Source organism: Salmo salar, chromosome 16 (genome assembly GCF_965601325.2).
Source record: "Salmo salar chromosome 16, fSalSal1, whole genome shotgun sequence".
NCBI lineage: Eukaryota > Metazoa > Chordata > Actinopteri > Salmoniformes > Salmonidae > Salmo > Salmo salar.
Window position 1 is genome coordinate 48,552,089 of NC_138306.1, and position 19,119 is coordinate 48,571,207.

At 41.6% G+C, this 19,119-nt stretch overlaps 1 protein-coding gene across 2 annotated transcripts in view; it reads left to right on the top strand.

The window, feature by feature from the left end:
• Positions 1-15,645, top strand: part of LOC106574038 (FYVE and coiled-coil domain-containing protein 1) — a 73,035-nt gene extending 57,390 nt beyond the window's left edge. For both annotated transcript variants that reach the window (XM_014149551.3, XM_014149552.3), the window contains exons 14-18: positions 2,215-2,368; positions 4,288-4,380; positions 4,628-4,838; positions 12,592-12,701; positions 13,065-15,645. In XM_014149551.3, coding sequence (XP_014005026.1) covers positions 2,215-2,368; positions 4,288-4,380; positions 4,628-4,838; positions 12,592-12,701; positions 13,065-13,137 — 641 coding nt within the window. In that variant the 3' untranslated portion in view covers positions 13,138-15,645. The remainder of the gene's footprint in view (positions 1-2,214; positions 2,369-4,287; positions 4,381-4,627; positions 4,839-12,591; positions 12,702-13,064) is intronic.
• The last annotated feature ends 3,474 nt before the right edge of the window (positions 15,646-19,119 follow it).

Below are 19,119 nucleotides of genomic sequence, written 5' to 3' on the forward strand. Positions count from 1 at the left end.
CTGGGAAGTCAAAAATGTACGACTACTAGAGAAATGACATTTCAAGAAATCTTTATAGTCCCTAAAGAGCAGTTATTTTGTGGAAAGTTACAAAGCGTAACAACAAATCCCAATGACATACATCATCATCATCATCATCACAGTTCTGAAATCTGGCAGACAAGATCGGCAAGTGTGAAAGTTAGCCGGAACGGTCCGGGACCGGCAAAATAAATAGTGGGGGTACGCCGTACCGGTAAAACATGAGCCTATCACAATAATTGAAACATAGATTCCAAGAAAACTGTAGGCTATTACACTATCTATCATTACCACATGTCAGTCGCATGAGAAATTAGTGAATAGACTTGACAATCACCGAATGTCATTCATAAAACTTTAATATTAGAGTGGAATAGCCTAATAGTTGGAATAGTAATTGAAGTCTGCACACTGACTGTAGGCCTCACATGTAGCTTATTATAATGTTAACTCCTGTAGAATAAAATGATAGACCAAATGGGCCCTGGGCCCAGATTCACAAAACACTTTTTATAAAAAAATAAATAAGAAGAAATCAAGTTTAGAAGATAGTTCATAAGTGCAAATCCTCAACAATATTTTAAGATTTCATGATGTTCTTGCAAACTTTTCAAATATCTTCCTATGAACTTCTTACCTATCTTCTTAAGATCATTGTCGCTAGGCAACCGATTTAGCTATCTAGCTAGCAATGGCAATCATGTTAGCATATTTCCTACTGAGATTACGGTTCTAAAACCTAATCAATGTTAAAAGAATCAATACTGAAACTTTTAAATAAAGTTTGTAAGTGAATTAAACATGTTCAATTGCCTTGATGCTTATTCTCTCACTGCCCTGAGTTTAAGAGAAGGGTTTAGCTCTCTTGGAATTAAAAACATTTCCAAGAACAAATCCAACTTTATTTGTAATGCTTAAGGAGAAGCATTACAAATAACGCAAAAACATTTCCAATAACCGTTTTGAGAAAGAGAAACTTTGCTTAACTTTCTTCATAAGTCTTCATTAAAGGAAAAAAATGGCAGTTAAGAAATGTATTCTTAAGACGATTTTGTGAATCTGGGGACTGTTGTGTCGGCTAAATATGCAATTTCGACATAAAAGCTGACAGTATTTCATTTTTATCCACATAAAATATGCATCCAAGACCAATTGAAATACTATCAGAAAGATTTTGGATCATTTTCACAGCTTTTAATTTCCTTAAAACCAGTCAAACTTTTGAAATTCCCCTGGTCCCCTAAATGGCCTCTTTCCGTGAGAGAAGCAGAAATGAAAGATAAAACTTTACTGATGTCAACTAGATTGTTGATGATGCATTGATCATTCTATAAATGTATGACATTATTCTGGTGATCAAGGCTTTATTTAATATTCTGGACAAGCATCAAGTAATGACAGAAGACAAGCTGCATGTATCTAATTATAGACTAACAAGTTGACTGAGAAATAGTCTACCAAATGTCAGAAATTATAAGCAGAAAAATATCTAAATGAGGCTTAAAAGCATATTTTTTTCCTGCACCGCCTATCGTTCCACCGTCCCTGAGTAACGGGTGCAGGTAGCCTACATGTTGCCTGGCTACCCAAACTCCTTGCTACGGCCAAACGCTATGCCACACCCACGGACGTTAGTTTCTTCTCCGCAATGAGTCTGGATCTGAGTACCTCCCCAACGATTTCTAGAACGCAAACACATTCTAACTGTTCTGATTGGTGCCAGAAACTGATGGGTTGGGCCAGAGCCAGAACTTTGATACTCTAGTTGATTAGAGATGATCCAATCTCTGATGACTTTGTTTTGTACAACACCCCACATTTTGAAGTCGCCACAAAAAGTATCTAGCGAACTAAAGGATCTAGTGAACATAATGCAGCAGAATAATTCAGTTTGAGTCGTCAGGCAAGCTTACATGAGCCTTTTGAAGTAATTGTTTGACAATCAGATAAAAACATCATGACTGAGAAAAGCCTTGGTGATCACAATCTGTTGTACATGAACACACAATGTGATCATAACAATGGCTTTTCTCTGTGTAAAAGGTGTATGACTGTCTGGTATAGAATAGGCATAGGTTTGACTTCCTGTTATGTCTTATGTATCTCTTATGAAGGCTTTATGAATGTATACATAAGAGGCTACAGTAAGTGTTACAGGTACATGACTGGTTTGACGTCCTGTGTCCTGTGCAGTGTCGGACCCCAGCGCCAAGTCTGATGATGTAGCCTATGACATCATCACACAGGAGGAAGTGAACGGGACCTACGATAGCGACTCACTGTCCCAAACAACAGGGGGCTCACTGGAGGGCGAACAGGACGCACGGCCACTGGGGGCGCTAGACATGTGAGTACAACCAGACGTGGACAGATACCTAGCCAAATAAAACACGCACACGTACGTACACACATGCACGTACGTTCATACGCGTGCGTAAACACACACATGGATACGCCCGTGTGCACACACACACACAAATGTGTATGTACACACACACACACAAACACACACACACACACACACACACACACACACACACACACACACACACACACACACACACACACACAGCACATGGATACCTGTACCTGTAACACTTACTGTAGCCTCTTATGTATACATTCATAAAGCCTTCATAAGAGATACATAAGACATAACAGGAAGTCAAACCTATGCCTATAACATGCCCATAACAGGAAGTCAAACCTGAGCCAAGCCTAGCTGTACAGTCCAAGTGTCCAGTCATGACAAACTCTCTCTCAAACAGTCATGACAAAGCCATGACAAATTCTCTCAAATCTCTGAAAGACAAAAAGTTCAGTGTGACCTTCACACATTCTGCTGCCTTCCATTTATGAACACCCGCTGCTGAAATGATTGTAAATGGAAGGCATGAGAAACCCAGGAGTAAACAATGGGAGAGAAAATGACTGTGAGTTTATGCATCCAGAGGTGTGATTTAAGACATCCAGATTTATAAGTGTGATTTCTTATATCATCATCTCCCATTATCTAATCTCAGATAATGCTTCGGCTTGATTTGACCCTTGTCTGTGAGGGGTGTCGTTATCAAAAAAACACACCATGAACAAAGTGAGCGATGTCACCCAAGATCATTCCAAAAAATGTATTTGTAACTCATCAATAAGTCACTCCCTTCACTTTCATCAGTCATCTGAGAAACCTTCGAAATATAGAGCTTTATTTGTCATACTTTCACTTTGTATCCTTCTGGTGATATAGTCGATCCCCCTACGGACCCAAGCCTAACTGTACTGGGCCAGGTTACACAGGAACCAAGCTCTAGCTGTATTGGCCCAGATTACACTAGAGCCAAGCTGAGCCAAGCCTAGCTGTACTGGGCCAGGTTACACTGGAGCCAAGCTGAGCCAAGCCTAGCTGTACTGGGCCAGGTTACACTGGAGCCAAGCTGAGCCAAGCTCTAGCTGTACTGGGCCAGGTTATACAGGAGCCAAGCTTAGCCAAGCCTAGCTGTACTGGGCCAGGTTACACTGGAGCCAAGCTGAGCCAAGCTCTAGCTGTACTGGGCCAGGCTATACAGGAGCCAAGCTTAGCCAAGCCTAGCTGTACTGGGCCAGGTTACACAGGAACCAAGCTCTAGCTGTATTGGCCCAGATTACACTGGAGCCAAGCTGAGCCAAGCCTAGCTGTACTGGGCCAGGTTACACTGGAGCCAAGCTGAGCCAAGCCTAGCTGTACTGGGCCAGGTTACACTGGAGCCAAGCTGAGCCAAGCTCTAGCTGTACTGGGCCAGGTTACACTGGAGCCAAGCTCTAGCTGTACTGGGCCAGGTTACACTGGAGCCAAGCTGAGCCAAGGCTAGCTGTACTGGGCCAGGTTACACTGGAGCCAAGCTGAGCCAAGCTCTAGCTGTACTGGGCCAGGTTACACTGGAGCCAAGCTGAGCCAAGCTCTAGCTGTACTGGGCCAGGTTGCACTAGAGCCAAGCCTAGCAGTACTGGGCCAGGTTACACAGGAGCTAAGCTTAGCCAAGCCTAGCTATACTGGGCCAGGTTACACAGGTGCCAAGCCTAGCTGTACTGGCCCAGGTTACACATCCACCATAAATACTAGAGCCATGCTGGAAAGAACAATGTGAAAGCAAAACGTGGTCCAGCACAGCACAGTATGGTTCTGGTCAGTCCCATAGTGTTAATTAGCCAATAGGCACAGTAGGTATGTGGTTATGAGGAGCTTTGTGGTAAATCAACACCGTCTTTTGTTATGTGACCCTCGACCTGCAGAGATACAGGAGCAGTGTCCCCAGACGACCCGGAAGAGAATGTACCCACTGTGCAGGACACAGAGATCACCCTTCTCAAGTCTGGAGAAGTCACGTGAGTCTAGAACCTTGCGCGCACAGACACACTTGCACACACACAATCACACACACATGTATGTTGGAAATAAAAAATACTACCATTACAGCTTCCTCTGCCAGTACTTCCTTTTTCCACAACACCTACCCTAATCACTACACCAAATCCTGGCCAAGACTGGCAGTGTATTGTGTGTGAAAACTCAAGTTGAAATCTCAGTCAAATCAATGCCTACTCTTCCTCTGCTATCTGGTTGTGTTTCCAGGCTGGTTGTCCCTCTCAGCATCGAAGACATCTCTCAGTTTGGCGATGGCTCCCGAGAGCTCTTTGTCAAGTCCAGTTGCTACAGCATGATCAACATCGCCGTGGTCGATTGCGGGCCTACCGTAAGCTGGGTGTTCTCCTCGGAGCCCAAGAGCATCTCTTTCAGCGTGGTGTACCGTGAGACAACCGACGTCCCAGTGGAACAGTCCAAGGTAGGACCACTACGGACCAGCTCCGCTCTTAGACCAGTGGTCAGTCACTAACCCTGGACCTAAAGAGCTATTGGAGGTACAAGCAGGATTTTGTGCAGTCATCAAGACTAAGATTAGTTGAATCAGGGGCTTTATAAATCAAGTGTCTCATAGTTGGAGTGCTGATCTAGGATCACCCACCCCTGTCCATGTAAGCTTGTTCATTATGATCTAAAAGGCAAAACTGATCCTAAATCAGCATTCCTACTGGGAGACGCTTGATACATACTGTGTTAGTACTGGGCCTGTAGCTCTCCAGGGCCGTGATTAGGAGGACTGTTGCTGTAGATGATCCCAGTAGCAAATAATAACCCTCGTTGAGTCTAAATAGTGTAGGATGATGTTGCCCCTAGAAGCTGATCTTTGGTCAGTTTTGCATTTCCCAAACTAATGTTTAAATTCTGGATTGGGAACGGAAAGATTATTCTAAATCTGTACCTAGGGGAAGCTTCACCCGGGAGCAGTGTAAATGAGAGAGGAGCTCCCCCTGCTGAGAACAGAACTCTTTATTGACCTTTCACCCAAAGTAGAGCAAGCAGCCTGGTGCAGCTCAGGTAGTCCATTACACACCAGGGAATTAACTATGGACTAGAGGTCGACCGATTAATCGGCAGGGCCGATTTCAAATTTTCATAACAATCGGTAATCGGCATTTTTGGGCGCCGATTATGACCGATTACATTGCATTCCATGAGGAGACTGCGTGGCAGGCTGACCACCTGTTACGCGAAAGTGCAGCAAGGAGCCAAGGTAAGTTGCTAGCTAGCATTAAACGTATCTTATAAAAAACAATCAATCTTCACATAATCACTAGTTAACTACACATGGTTGATGATATTACTAGTTTAACTAGCTTGTCCTGCGTTGCATACAAAAAATGCGGTGCCTGTTAATTTATCATTGAATCACAGCCTACTTCGCCAAACAGGGGATGATTTAACAAAAGGTCATTCGCGAAAAAAGCACAATCGTTGCACGAATGTCCCTAACCATAAGCATCAATGCCTTTCTTAAAATCAATACACAGAAGTATTATTTTTTTTTTAAACCTGCATGTTTAGTTAAAATAAATTAATGTTAGCAGGCAATATTAACTAGGGAAATTGTGTCACTTCTCTTGCGTTCATTGCACGCAGAGTCAGGGTATATGCAACAGTTTGGGCCGCCTGGCTCGTTGTGAACTAATTTGTCAGAATTTTACGTAATTATGACATAACATTGAAGGTTGTGCAATGTAACAGAAATATTTAGACTTAGGGTTGCCACCCGTTCGATAAAATACGGAACGGTTCCGTATTTCACTGAAAGAATAAACGTTTTGTTTTCTAAATTATAGTTTCCGGATTTGACCATATTAATGACCAAAGGCATGTATTTCTGTGTTTATTATATTATAATTAAGTCTATGATTTGATATTTGATAGAGCAGTCTGACTGAGTGGGGGTAGGCGGCAACAGGCTCGTAAGCATTCATTCAAACTTTACTGCGTTTGCCAACAGCTCTTAGCAATACTTGATTCACATGCGGTTTATGAATTCAAGCCTATCAACTCCTGAGATTAGGCTGGCAATACTAAAGTGCCTATTAGAACAACCAATAGTCAAAGGTATATGAAATTCAAATGGTATAGAGAGAAATAGTCGACGTGTCATAATTCCTATAATAACTACAACCTAAAACGTCTTAACTGGGAATATTGAAGAACTGGGAATATTGAACCACCAGCTTTCATATGTTCTCATGTTCTGAGCTTTTTTACATGGCACATATTGCACTTTTACTTTCTTCTCCAACACTGTGTTTTTCCATAATTTAAACCAAATTGAGCATGTTTCATTATTTATTTGGGACTAAATAGGTTTTATTTATGTATTATATTAAGTTAAAATAAGTGTTCATTGTTCATTCAGTATTGTTGTAATTGTCATTATTACAAATATATATAAAAATCGTACAAATATATATAAAAATCGGCCGATTAATCGGTAGCGTTTTTTTTGGGCGGTCCTCCAATATTCGGTATCGGAGTTGAAAAATCATAATCGGCCGACCTCTACTATGGACAGGCCTAAATGTAAATGCTTCTAATGGAAACAATTCTGAAAAGCAAAATGCATAACCATGGTAACAGGTGAAAGGGAACCCTTTAGAGCAGGGGTTCCTAAACTTTTTGGGACTACCACCCCATTTTGACATCTGAAAATGTTCGAGACCCCACCCATTTCCCCAAAATTATGTAATTAACAGCCAATGTAAAAAAAATATATATATTTGGGGCTATGACAGAGAATTGAAAAACATTATAACAGTATTTCTGATTGTCTTCTCAACTCATGTTCACATACTTTTAATGCGGGGATATGACAGTCAATCGCAAATTAGTCTGACGTAATGTATCTTATCTCACCCCCACTAATGAGATGGGTGTGCTTGATGCATGCCGCGTCAGAGCTTCTCAAAGTCAGGGGGCGTGGTCGACAGTGCGCACCTCATCTCTGCTGTCACATCCAATCTGGATCGATATTTGGTTTTAATGCAAGCAAGAGCACTGAATCCAGCTTCACACAGTTAAGAGCTGGCGAAGGGTAGCCTACCATGAGTTTTATGGTGCTTTCAAGACTGGGAACTGGGAACTCTGAAAAATAAGAGGTCAAAACATGACATGTGAACTTTAATATTATTCTTATATCTTTTTTTACACCCCCAATTTTGTGGTATCCAATTGGTAGTTACGGTCTTGTCCCACCACAGGAGTCGCTAGAGCACGATGGGACAAGGATATCCCGGCCTGCCAAACCCTCCCCTAACCCAGACAACGCTGGGCCAATTGTGCGCCGCGGCCGGTTGCGACAGCCTAGAATCGAACCAGGATCTGTAGAGACACATCTAGCACTGCGCTGCAGTGCCTTAGACCGCTGCGCCACTTGGGAGACCCGACATCAGTGAACTTTAGGTCGGAATCTCAGAGCTGTAGAAAGTGGCCTGAGTTCCCGAGTTGGAATTCCCGAGTTTGATGATCGTTAAAAACTATTTTTCCCAGTCGGAGCTCGTTTCTTTCCGAGTACCCAGTTGTTTTGAACGCGTCATTAATGCTCAGAGGGAGAGGGCAGGGTATTCCCTTTGAGTCAGGAACCAAAACTTCTCTGTAGTCAGATGGAGCCCCATCTGTGTAAACGCTCACCATTCAAGCTCAATTGTTTGCGTATTTAACTAAACCTGTATGGTCTGAGGTGAAGAGTGAAATAAAAATAGATTGGCTTATGCAATACTGCCGTTCAGCTGTAGGCTACAGTTTTATGTGCGCAGTGCTCAGCTGTAGGCTACAGTTTTATGTAGGCAGTGCTCAGCTGTAGGCTACAGTTTTATATGCGCAGTGCTCAGCTGTAGGCTACAGTTTTATGTAGGCAGTGCTCAGCTGTAGGCTACAGTTTTATGTAGGCAGTGCTCAGCTGTAGGCTACAGTTTTATGTAGGCAGTGCTCAGCTGTAGGCTACAGTTTTTTGTAGCCAGTGCTCAGCTGTAGGCTACAGTTTTATGTGGGCAGTGCTCAGCTGTAGGCTACAGTTTTATATGCGCAGTGCTCAGCTGTAGGCTACAGTTTTATGTAGGCAGTGCTCAGCTGTAGGCTACAGTTTTATGTAGGCAGTGCTCAGCTGTAGGCTGCAGTTTTATATGCGCAGTGCTCAGCTGTAGGCAACAGTTTTATGTGCGCAGTGCTCAGCTGTAGGCTACAGTTTTATGTAGGCAGTGCTCAGCTGTAGGCTACAGTTTTATGTAGGCAGTGCTCAGCTGTAGGCTACAGTTTTATATGCGCAGTGCTCAGCTGTAGGCTACAGTTTTATGTAGGCAGTGCTCAGCTGTAGGCTACAGTTTTATGTAGGCAGTGCTCAGCTGTAGGCTACAGTTTTATGTAGGCAGTGCTCAGCTGTAGGCTGCAGTTTTATATGCGCAGTGCTCAGCTGTAGGTTGCAGTTTTATGTGCGCAGTGCTCAGCTGTAGGCTACAGTTTTATGTGGGCAGTGCTCAGCTGTAGGCTGCAGTTTTATATGCGCAGTGCTCAGCTGTAGGCTACAGTTTTATGTGCGCAGTGCTCAGCTGTAGGCTACAGTTTTATATGTGCTCAGCTGTAGGCTACAGTTTTATGTGCGCAGTGCTCAGCTGTAGGCTACAGTTTTATGTGGGCAGTGCTCAGCTGTAGGCTACAGTTTTATGTAGGCAGTGCTCAGCTGTAGGCTACAGTTTTATGTGCGCAGTGCTCAGCTGTAGGCTACAGTTTTATATGCGCAGTGCTCAGCTGTAGGCTACAGTTTTATGTAGGCAGTGCTCAGCTGTAGGCTACAGTTTTATGTGGGCAGTGCTCAGCTGTAGGCTACAGTTTTATGTAGGCAGTGCTCAGCTGTAGGCTACAGTTTTATGTGTGCAGTGCTCAGCTGTAGGCTACAGTTTTATATGCGCAGTGCTCAGCTGTAGGCTACAGTTTTATATGCGCAGTGCTCAGCTGTAGGCTACAGTTTTATATGCGCAGTGCTCAGCTGTAGGCTACAGTTTTATGTAGGCAGTGCTCAGCTGTAGGCTACAGTTTTATATGCGCAGTGCTCAGCTGTAGGCTACAGTTTTATGTAGGCAGTGCTCAGCTGTAGGCTGCAGTTTTATGTGCGCAGTGCTCAGCTGTAGGCTACAGTTTTATATGCGCAGTGCACAGACAGACAGTTGTTGGTTGGAGCATGTCACCGGAGGAGCACGTATTTATCTTGCTGTGGAATTCATTGCGGCCAGCAGGTCAAAATAAAGACTAAAATGAACGAATCACTCAGGAAAATGAATCATGACACTTGAGTCAGTAAAAAGACTTGTTAAAAAAGAATGAATCATTCATGAACTGCACATCACTAGTCTGAATACACATGCTCAGGTTGCCTAGAATGTTCAGCTGCCCAGAGGTGGAACAGCTAGGCAGCCTACTCATACGGTATTTGCATGATCGTTGAACTTTCTCCTCCACATTTAAATGTGGTGAGTTTGCGGCATATTTCAGAAATAAGATAGCAAACATTAGGCTGGGTGTCAGTCAAGCAATACCTGATTAGAAAGTGTATATGTGCCCTAGCCTACCACGTAAAGGCACTATGGGGTTATTTTCCCTGGTTGAAACAGACATGCTCAGGAAAGTGATCTCACAACTTCACCCTTCTACCTGCCTTCTCGATCCGACATATCTGAAGAAGTGCAAGCTATTGTTAATCACTCCCTGCTGACAGGCACTTTCTCCACTGCACTAAAAACTTCTATGGTGGAACCCCTTCTGAAGAAAAGTAATCTAGATTCATCAGCTCTTAGTCATTTTCAGCCAATCTCCAACCTTCCATTCTTAAGCACAACTCTGGAGAAATTGTTTTTCAAACAGATTTTGTATTTTTTTTGTGCCATCTGTATTTTAGAAAAATGTCCATCTTGTTTTCGTGCCCACCACAGCACAGAAACAGCCTTGGTTAAAGTAGTAAATTATCTTAGAGCCAACACAGATGCCAAAACGCTCTCTGTCCTTGTAATGTTGGATTAACGTGCTGCATTCGACACTGTTGACCATAATGTCCTTCTGGACAGACTGGAGAGGTGGGTTGGCCTCTTCGGTCCAGTTCTAAATTGGTTTAGGACCTTTTTAACCGGTCGCAAGTTTTTTGTCACCTTTGATGAACATAACTCAGAGAAAATAGATATCACATGGCGTTCCACAAGGTTTGATTTTGGGTCCGGTCCGGTACTGTTCAGTTTATATATGTTACCCCTTGGCAACTTTATCAGAAAGCATGGCATTGATTTTCATGGCTATGCAGACAATACACAACTTTACATTTCTTTGTCACCAGAGGACTTTAGCTCCACAGATAAATTATTAGACCACATTAGTGATTTAAATACAGTACTTGGATGGCTCACAACTTCCTCCAGCTAAATCAAGACAAGATCGAGGGACTTATTATTGGAGCCAAAGCACAGAGAGAGAATCGCTGACTTTTGTCGCCAGTTGTACGGTGTTTCCTCCGACACATTGGTGCGGCTGGCTTCCGGGTTAAGCGAGCAGTGTGTCAAGAAGCAGTTACGGCTTGGCAGGGTCGTTTGTCGGAGGACACATGGCTCTCAACCTTCGCCTCTCCCGAGTTTGTACGGGAGTTGCAGCAATGGGACAAGATTAACTATCAATTGGATATCACAAAATTGTGGAGAAAAGAGGTAAAATGTAACAAACCAAAAATATTTTAGATTCTGAACTTGATTTTGAATCACAAATAAGGATTGTGACCAAAATAATGTTTTGCCACCTGAGGAACATTGCCAAGGTGCAGCCATTTCTCTCTCAGGCTGATACAGAGAGACTTATCCATGCTTTTATTACAAGCAGGCTTGACTACTGTAATGCTCTCCTGTCTGGTCCACCCAAAAAAGCCATTGGTCAACTACAAAACATACAGAATGCTGCAGCACCGGTACTGACCAAGACCCGATGGAGAGCACACATTACACTGGTTTTAAAGTCTCTGTACTGGCTGCCTGTGAGTTTTAGAATTCATTTAAAGATTCTTCTGTTTTTAAATCAATCCACGATTGTGCACCCCAATACATATCAGACATGCTTTTAAGTTATGTACCAGTAGGTTCCTCAGGTCCTCTGGCACTGGCCTTTTAACTATCCCAAAGTCTAGGATCAAGAGGCATGGAGAGGCAGCCTTTAGTTACTATGCCCCCAGCCTCTGGAATAGCCTGCCAGAGAACCTGAGATCTTAAAACACCCCTTTTTAGTTTGCCTTTCCTTAGGGTCGGCAGGTAGCCTAGTGGTTAGAGCGTCGGACTAGTAACCGAAAGGTTTCAAGATTTAATCCCTGAGCTGACAAGGTAAAAATCTGTTGTTCTGCCCCTGAACAAGGCAGTTAACCCACTGTTCCTAGGTCGTCATTGAAAATAAGAATTTGTTCTTAACTGACTTACCGAGTTAAATAAAGGTAAATAAAGGGTGTTTTTCTGTCTTTCAAATTTTATTGTTATTCTTATGTTTTTTTATCCTCTTATGTTTGTTGTGTAATAAATAAATATTTTCTTATTGTCATTGTTTTTTATTTATGTTTTTTGCTGTGACGCGCATTACGTTGCATTATGTCTGATTTAATTGGGGGGTTAAAACTCAAGCAGGGAGTTACATTCTGTTTTTCAGGAACTCGGGCTAGTGGCTAGTGGCTTGTGGCTAGTGGCTTGTGGCTACATAGTGTGTGTAAAATAACATAGTGTGTGTGTAAAATAACAGTGTGTGTGTAAAATAACATAGTGTGTGTGTGAAATAACATAGTGTGTTTAAAATAACATAGTGTGTGTGTAAAATAACACATGAGGAGAACGTGATCCGGACCCTTAGCTTTGAGAAAGAGGTTTCCATAGGGGACGGGCGAGGGCGGGGGCTAAAACTCTGTATTCGTAGCTATGGCCTATTTTAATAGCAATAAAATAACTTTGGGTTTCGATTGGTCACCTAAAAGAAAGGCTCCCCCACTTCCCAATTCCCAATTTAATTAACCTATCAGATTACAACAAGACTGAAGATTGTGGCCTCTTTTTGAACATTAACTTTAATATCTCAAATATAAACGGCTCCACATCGACAGTATTATCACTGAGTGTTATAAGGTAGGAATCCATTGACTTATTCTGGTGTTCTCTTCTCAGGTGCTGATTCCTCTGACTCGCTGTAACTCTCACAAAGAGACCATCCAAGGCCAGCTGAAAGTCAGGAACCCTGGTCTCTACACTCTCATCTTTGACAACTCCTTCTCAAGGTATGATACACTGCATACCTTTATTATTAGAATTACCCTGTAGTCAGTCAAAACTCTTTACCACTCCGTGTGCTTGTGTAGAGCAGAACGTTATCCCTTCTCAGCGAACGATAGGCAAAACAGTCACGTTCTTAACCGTAACCACTTCAAACCCTTGAACACACTGAAACCCACCTTCTCATGGCAGTGTGCTTGTGTAGAACATCTATTGCTAGAATCAAGTCAGTCTCCAGTTCCCATGTGCCCTTGTGGTGAAGGATGACAGCTCTCTGAAGCACTGCAGTACTATGAAGTTGCTTGTGAGGGTTTAATTTTTGTTGCAAAATGTTATATTGTTCTATTTCTTCACTACAACCCTGACAGGTTCATCTCAAAGAAAGTCCTCTACCACTTGACAATCGAGAAGACGATTATATACGATGGGAGTGATTTCTAAGCCTGGATAATGGATTCTTACGCAGGGTGAAGGTTATAGTTTGTTTTTCTCAAATGCTTATTTGTTTCTGGATGCCCCACCAACTACAATATTTTATGTTTGGTTTTGCTCTTTTATTTAAAAAAAAAAACCAGTTTTTGTAGGATCCGTATATTTTTAACACTAATGTTTTTATGTTTTGAGTGTGTTGGTCATGTTTTAGTTGGAGCACAAACACTCTACAGACATGGTGGTTGTTTTGAGCTAATGGACTCTTCACATAGAGTATGTGGTGAAACAAACGTACAGATGTAGGGTCTTAATTTGATTACCCTCGTGCAGGAGAACTTTCATGAAATGCAGGAAATGTAAAACCTGTTGTGTATTTGAGGCTTAAAGAGGCTTCAAAGTTTGTTATTTCCACTTTTACATTTCAGACTTGATTTTCCCTTACAAAAATGTATCAAACCCTAAAAAAATGCACATTAATTATAATCCACATAATAATTCACATTTTCTGTTGCTGCAGGATTATTTTCCTGCTGTAGCAAACTGGCTCAGATTTAGATCCTACATCTGTAGGAAAACCAGGAATTCAAATCTTAACCATAGGTGAAGAGTTAAAATGGTAGCCTTATGAGTTCACTACATGGTCTTGTTAAACAGAGATAGAGAGGTTATTGCGCACACATTTATACAATGTTATTAGCTATGATTGTTTTCTATCATGGACTAATGCAGTGTCCACAAGTAAGATGACACTTATTGAGCAACTGCTCACATTGTAATCACAATACAGAGGACAATACAGAGGATACTGGACAATATAGCATCTTTTTCATGCTACAAAAACATGAATAATGTTACAAAAACAAGTACAGCTAGACTACATTGTGTTTAGGAGGAGGCAGTTACTTTGTGTCATCCTCAAATGCTGCCAGGCTGAAGGGAAGATAATTAATTGTGTGGGGGAGAAATGGGCACTAAGTAATACAAGAGATTGAAAGCTTTGCTACCAATTTCTTGTGTCTGTGGGAGCTTTTGAAGCCTTCTGTTTAAACTAATTGAACTCAGACTCATGGGTCATACACTATAAAGGAACTCTCTTCGACCGTTAATAGGCTTTTCTCAAGTTTTTCCATAGTTCAAGATTTCAAATGAAAGACTGCAATATTTATTGTCATGTAAAAAGCACATGGGGAGCATTTATATCCCAAAAGGATAGTTTAAGAAATCAATTTTCAAATGATTTTGATGCAAAAGACAATGTTTTATGATCATTTCATTAAGATAACCGCAACATAATAATTTGGTTGTATTACTTCAAGGTTATATTATATAGCACACTATCAACTAACATGATCTATTACTGTGACCTATAAACTCAATTTCACTTACTGACAAAGCAAGTGCCAACTTTTGCCTATAGGAGATAAGTTCCCTTTCAACATAATTCAAAACTATGTTTTAATTACAAAAGACACATAAAACTGCACTTTAAAGATTAAAAATTACAATTTTCGAAGTGTGGATTTACACGTGTTTTGCATAGCCAGTTCTTGCTATAGTCCGTATCTTTGAGAATACACTGCTGTGCCCAGGGCTTATACTTGTTTTGTGTTTAGGCTATCCTCCCTGAGCACCTCAAGGCATAGTGTAGTGTACCATGGCAAGCTTATGTTTGTGTAAGGTCTCTTTGGATAAGATCTGGATTGAGCATAACAGCAGGCCTATAGATTATATACCATCATAGGAATATGATTTTGTTATGTTTCGTTATAAGGGATTTTAGAATTTTGTTATAGCCATACATTTTAGATACCGTGTATAAATAGGACCTCCGTTTTTTTTTCTTATAAGGATCCTAGGTGTTTATTTTCCTTTGTATGTATTATAGTATCTGAAAGCAATAAGGAATGACATCTCAGTCATACCATCAGTCAAGGAGGCAACCAATGTTCTTCATTAATGAAGCAAGCTCTGGGGTGAATTTTCCTTTAGTACAGATCTAGGATGAGCTTCCCCTCCCCCAATCTTAACCTTAACCCTTAGTGAGGAATATTTCAACACTGGCCCAAGATCAGATTCTAGGGGCAACTTCACCCTACCTACACCAATGGGGCTCAATAGCTACATCGGATGCTGCTTTTGCAGAGAACTGTTTTCCATTTTTATTGGGAGCATTTCTTTTGTATTTTGTAAGTGGTCTAAATGTATGCAATTTGTGTACAAAGCCTCATTTTTTTCTCTACAGTTTTGCACTTTTGGATGGAATTTAGCAATGATAATGATTTACAATGTCACAATGAATAGTATTTTGATAGTATTTTCTGGTGTTTGTAAAAGAGATTATGCAGGGAAAGAAATCCTATGTATTTTTAATTAACAAACTGAGGGCTTTCAAGAGTCTGCCACCAGCATCATGTGACTTCAGTGAAATCCACATGACCCTATTCTTTATCTATGCAGTCACTATGATGTAAAAACATGTACAGTTCAACTTTAAAATAAAGTTTGTTAATGATGTCACTTTCTTCCTCTTCCTAACCCCTCACACCTGTTCCAGGTTGGAAGTCTTTAGTCCCATTTATATCTGCTGCTAACATGCACTGGGTTTAACATGCATCTTGTCCACATTCTGATTGTGCTCACAGTTTTAGACAGAAGTATTCAATTAAGATATGCATTGTGATCAGATCTTCCTTACCACCTCCAGAGGATCCATTGTATCTTGTCCATTGACAGGTAGCACCATTGACTTATGGCATCAATAATTGTCGTAAAAAAAATTCTAAAACATTTTATGTTAAAAGAATACCTGTTAAAGAATTTGCTTACAGGGTGGCACCAGGAACTCTGGTCACAATGCAGACACAGTGGACTTATAAGAGACTAATTTCAATACCATGTCTAGACACGACAAACGTAGAACAGATAGTGATGGGTCATATCACCCGCGACTTCCGATTTTGGACATTAACAAGGCAACACTCAATCCAGGCAGAGCGCTTTTTGTGGTTCTAGGCAGAGCGCTTTTTGTGGTTCCAGGCAGAGCGCTTTTTGTGGTTCCAGGCAGAGCGCTTTTTGTGGTTCTAGGCAGAGCGCTTTTTGTGGTTCTAGGCAGAGCGCTTTTTGTGGTTCCAGGCAGAGCGCTTTTTGTGGTTCTAGGCAAAGCGCTTTTTGTGGTTCTAGGCAGAGCGCTTTTTGTGGTTCTAGGCAGAGCGCTTTTTGTGGTTCCAGGCAGAGCGCTTTTTGTGGTTCCAGGCAGAGCCCTTTTTGGTTCTAGGTAGCCCTTTCTTTCTATATGCGTAGAGTGTTTTTCAAAGTCTCAATTCCAAAATGGTTTCTGAGGAACCTGCAATTTCTCTCTGTGGTAATTTGAAGCCTTACATGAGTAGGCTACATAGATTTGTGTGGTGCGTTAAAACGAATTCCATTCAGCCCTGAAGCTTTTTGTATGGACTCAGGGTGTTGCCACTCAAAGCCTAATTCCCCTGCACACTCCCCTGTTGCGTTTTCAAATCAAATCCCCCCAAAATTGTCACATGCGCTGAATACAACCTTACCATGGAATGCTTACTTACAAGCCCTTAACCAACAATGCAGTTCAAGAAATAGAGTTAAGAAAATATTTACTAAATTAAATGTACAAAATAAAATAAAAAGTAACACAATAAAAGAACAATAAGTGGCTATATACCGGTACAGAGTCAATGTGCATGGGGTACAGGTTAGTCGAGGTAATTGGTACATGTAGGTGGGGGGTGGCCATTTAGTTAATTGTTAAGCAGTCTTCTTATGGCTTGGGAGTAGAAGCTGTTAAGGAGCCTTTTGGACCTAGACTTGGCGCTCTGGTACCCCTACCTACATGAAATCATAGACTATCGGCATCCACTCAGCTTGGGAGAAGCCGTGACAACAAGATGAGGTGAAAATGTGGATTGATGTGTGCGCCGGAGCTACCAGGCCATCAGTGAATTAAGTGCGCATTGTGCTTTAATGTCAATGTATGTAATGACTTCTAAGATTAAAATAAAGAGGAAAATCAACTGTGTACATCCCAGTCTATTGGTGATCTGTCCAAAGTGGAAATGGCCCTAATTACACCCCCCAAGCACGCTTACAGAAATGTCCAATGATGCACAACAAAGGACTGGACTACAATCGGACACTGGGTTTAACGCACATAAAGCGCAGCAAACCCATAATAAAAGTTTACATGGGTGGCGTTAGTTGTGATAATCAAATTTCCAACAGATTCTAGCTTCAGTAATGTGACTTTGTAGTGCAGACCGCCGGTGAAACGCACAGGCTCCAACGCAGCGGAGAGATGGTTTTAGATGCATCTCGCCCTGTGGTGGGGAGATAGGCTTTCCGCTACCTTCTTCAGCGCATGTCATTGGAGACTTAATTAAATAGACGGCAGTTCAGTGAGAGTGGACGGTTTGCTGAGTTGATTTGACGCATTCAAACAGCTTCGAACACTCAAGATGCATGTCCGTCTCTATTGGATTATTTTCGTGACGTCTTTGGCTCCATCTGTAAGTATTTGAAGTGCTTTCTGCCACAATATGACTTACTGTACACAGATGTTGAGGGCCGTATTGTGCATGCATTAGACTCTAAAAGTGTAAACAACTGCCGAAGCATTGACAATTAGGCTACACGCATGTATATAGAATAGGTTATCGCCTACATGTTTTGGATAACTTAAAATGTCACGTGTATGATGAAGAAATACGCTGTGGACAAAACATTAGGAACACCTGGTCCTTCAATGATATAGACTGACCAGGTGAATCTAGGTGAATGCTATGATCCCTGATTGATGTCTATTGTTAAACCCACTTCAATTAGTGTAGATTAAGGGGAGGAGACAGGTTAAAGAATGATTCTTAAGCCTGGAGGACAATTGAGACATGGATTGTGTATGTGTGCCATTCAGAGGGTGAATGGGCAAGACAAAATATTTAAGTGCCTTTGAACAGGTTAGGTGCCATGCTCACAGCTTCGTGTCAAGAACTGCAACACTGCTGGGTTTTTCATGCTCAACAATTTCCAGTGTGTATCAAGGATGGTCCACCACCCTCAGTGTACACTTTCATGCATCCCTTTATTTCCTTTTTTGAAATATCAAACTTTGATGTAGCTGTATATAAAAACGAAATATATATATATATATATATTTTATTATTATTATTTTTTTTTTTACCCCCTTTTTCTACCCAATTTTGTGGTTACGATCTTGTCTCATCGCTGCAACTCCCCAACGGGCTCGGGAGAGGTGAAGATCGAGTCATGCATCCTCTGAAACATGACCCGCCAAACCACACTTCTTAACACCCACTCGCTTAACCTGGAAAACAGCTGCACCAATGTGTTGAAGGAAACACTGTTCAACTGATGACCGAGATCAGCATGCAGACAAACAGGCCCGCCACAAGGAGTCGCTAGAGCGTGATGAGCCCGTTATAATACATTTGAAAGACTGCAAGGAGATAGTTATATCAAATTTTAAGTGCGTGTCTGTACATGTGTTTGCGTGCGTTTGCGTGTTTGTCTGTGTACGTGCGTGTTTGTGTGAGTGTGGAGGGGTCTTTCATTGGTGTAATTAAATCCATGGCACGAAAGCCCCATAATGAATGAGTTTGTGCTGACACTGATTGTCTTCTAATAAGCCCTGCTCCCCCATAGGGAAATTATAATTAAAGTTATTCTTCAAGGTTAATGTTAATCACATGGGACTATGTGGTATCTGCAGAGTAATGATGCGATTTATTAATGAATGTTGTTTGTGCCACAATGTCTAAAGGCCGTCACCCTATATCCACATTTTGAAGTGTAGCCAGGCTATTAAATGAACTGCATTTCAATTATGAAATTAAAAGTAGCCTGTGTGTTCCCATATAAAAGTAGGATTTGTGTTAGCCTGGTGGTCCCAGATCTGTTTGTGCTGTCTGTTTGCAGACTCCTATGGCTGATGTGTGGCAATAACAATGACCA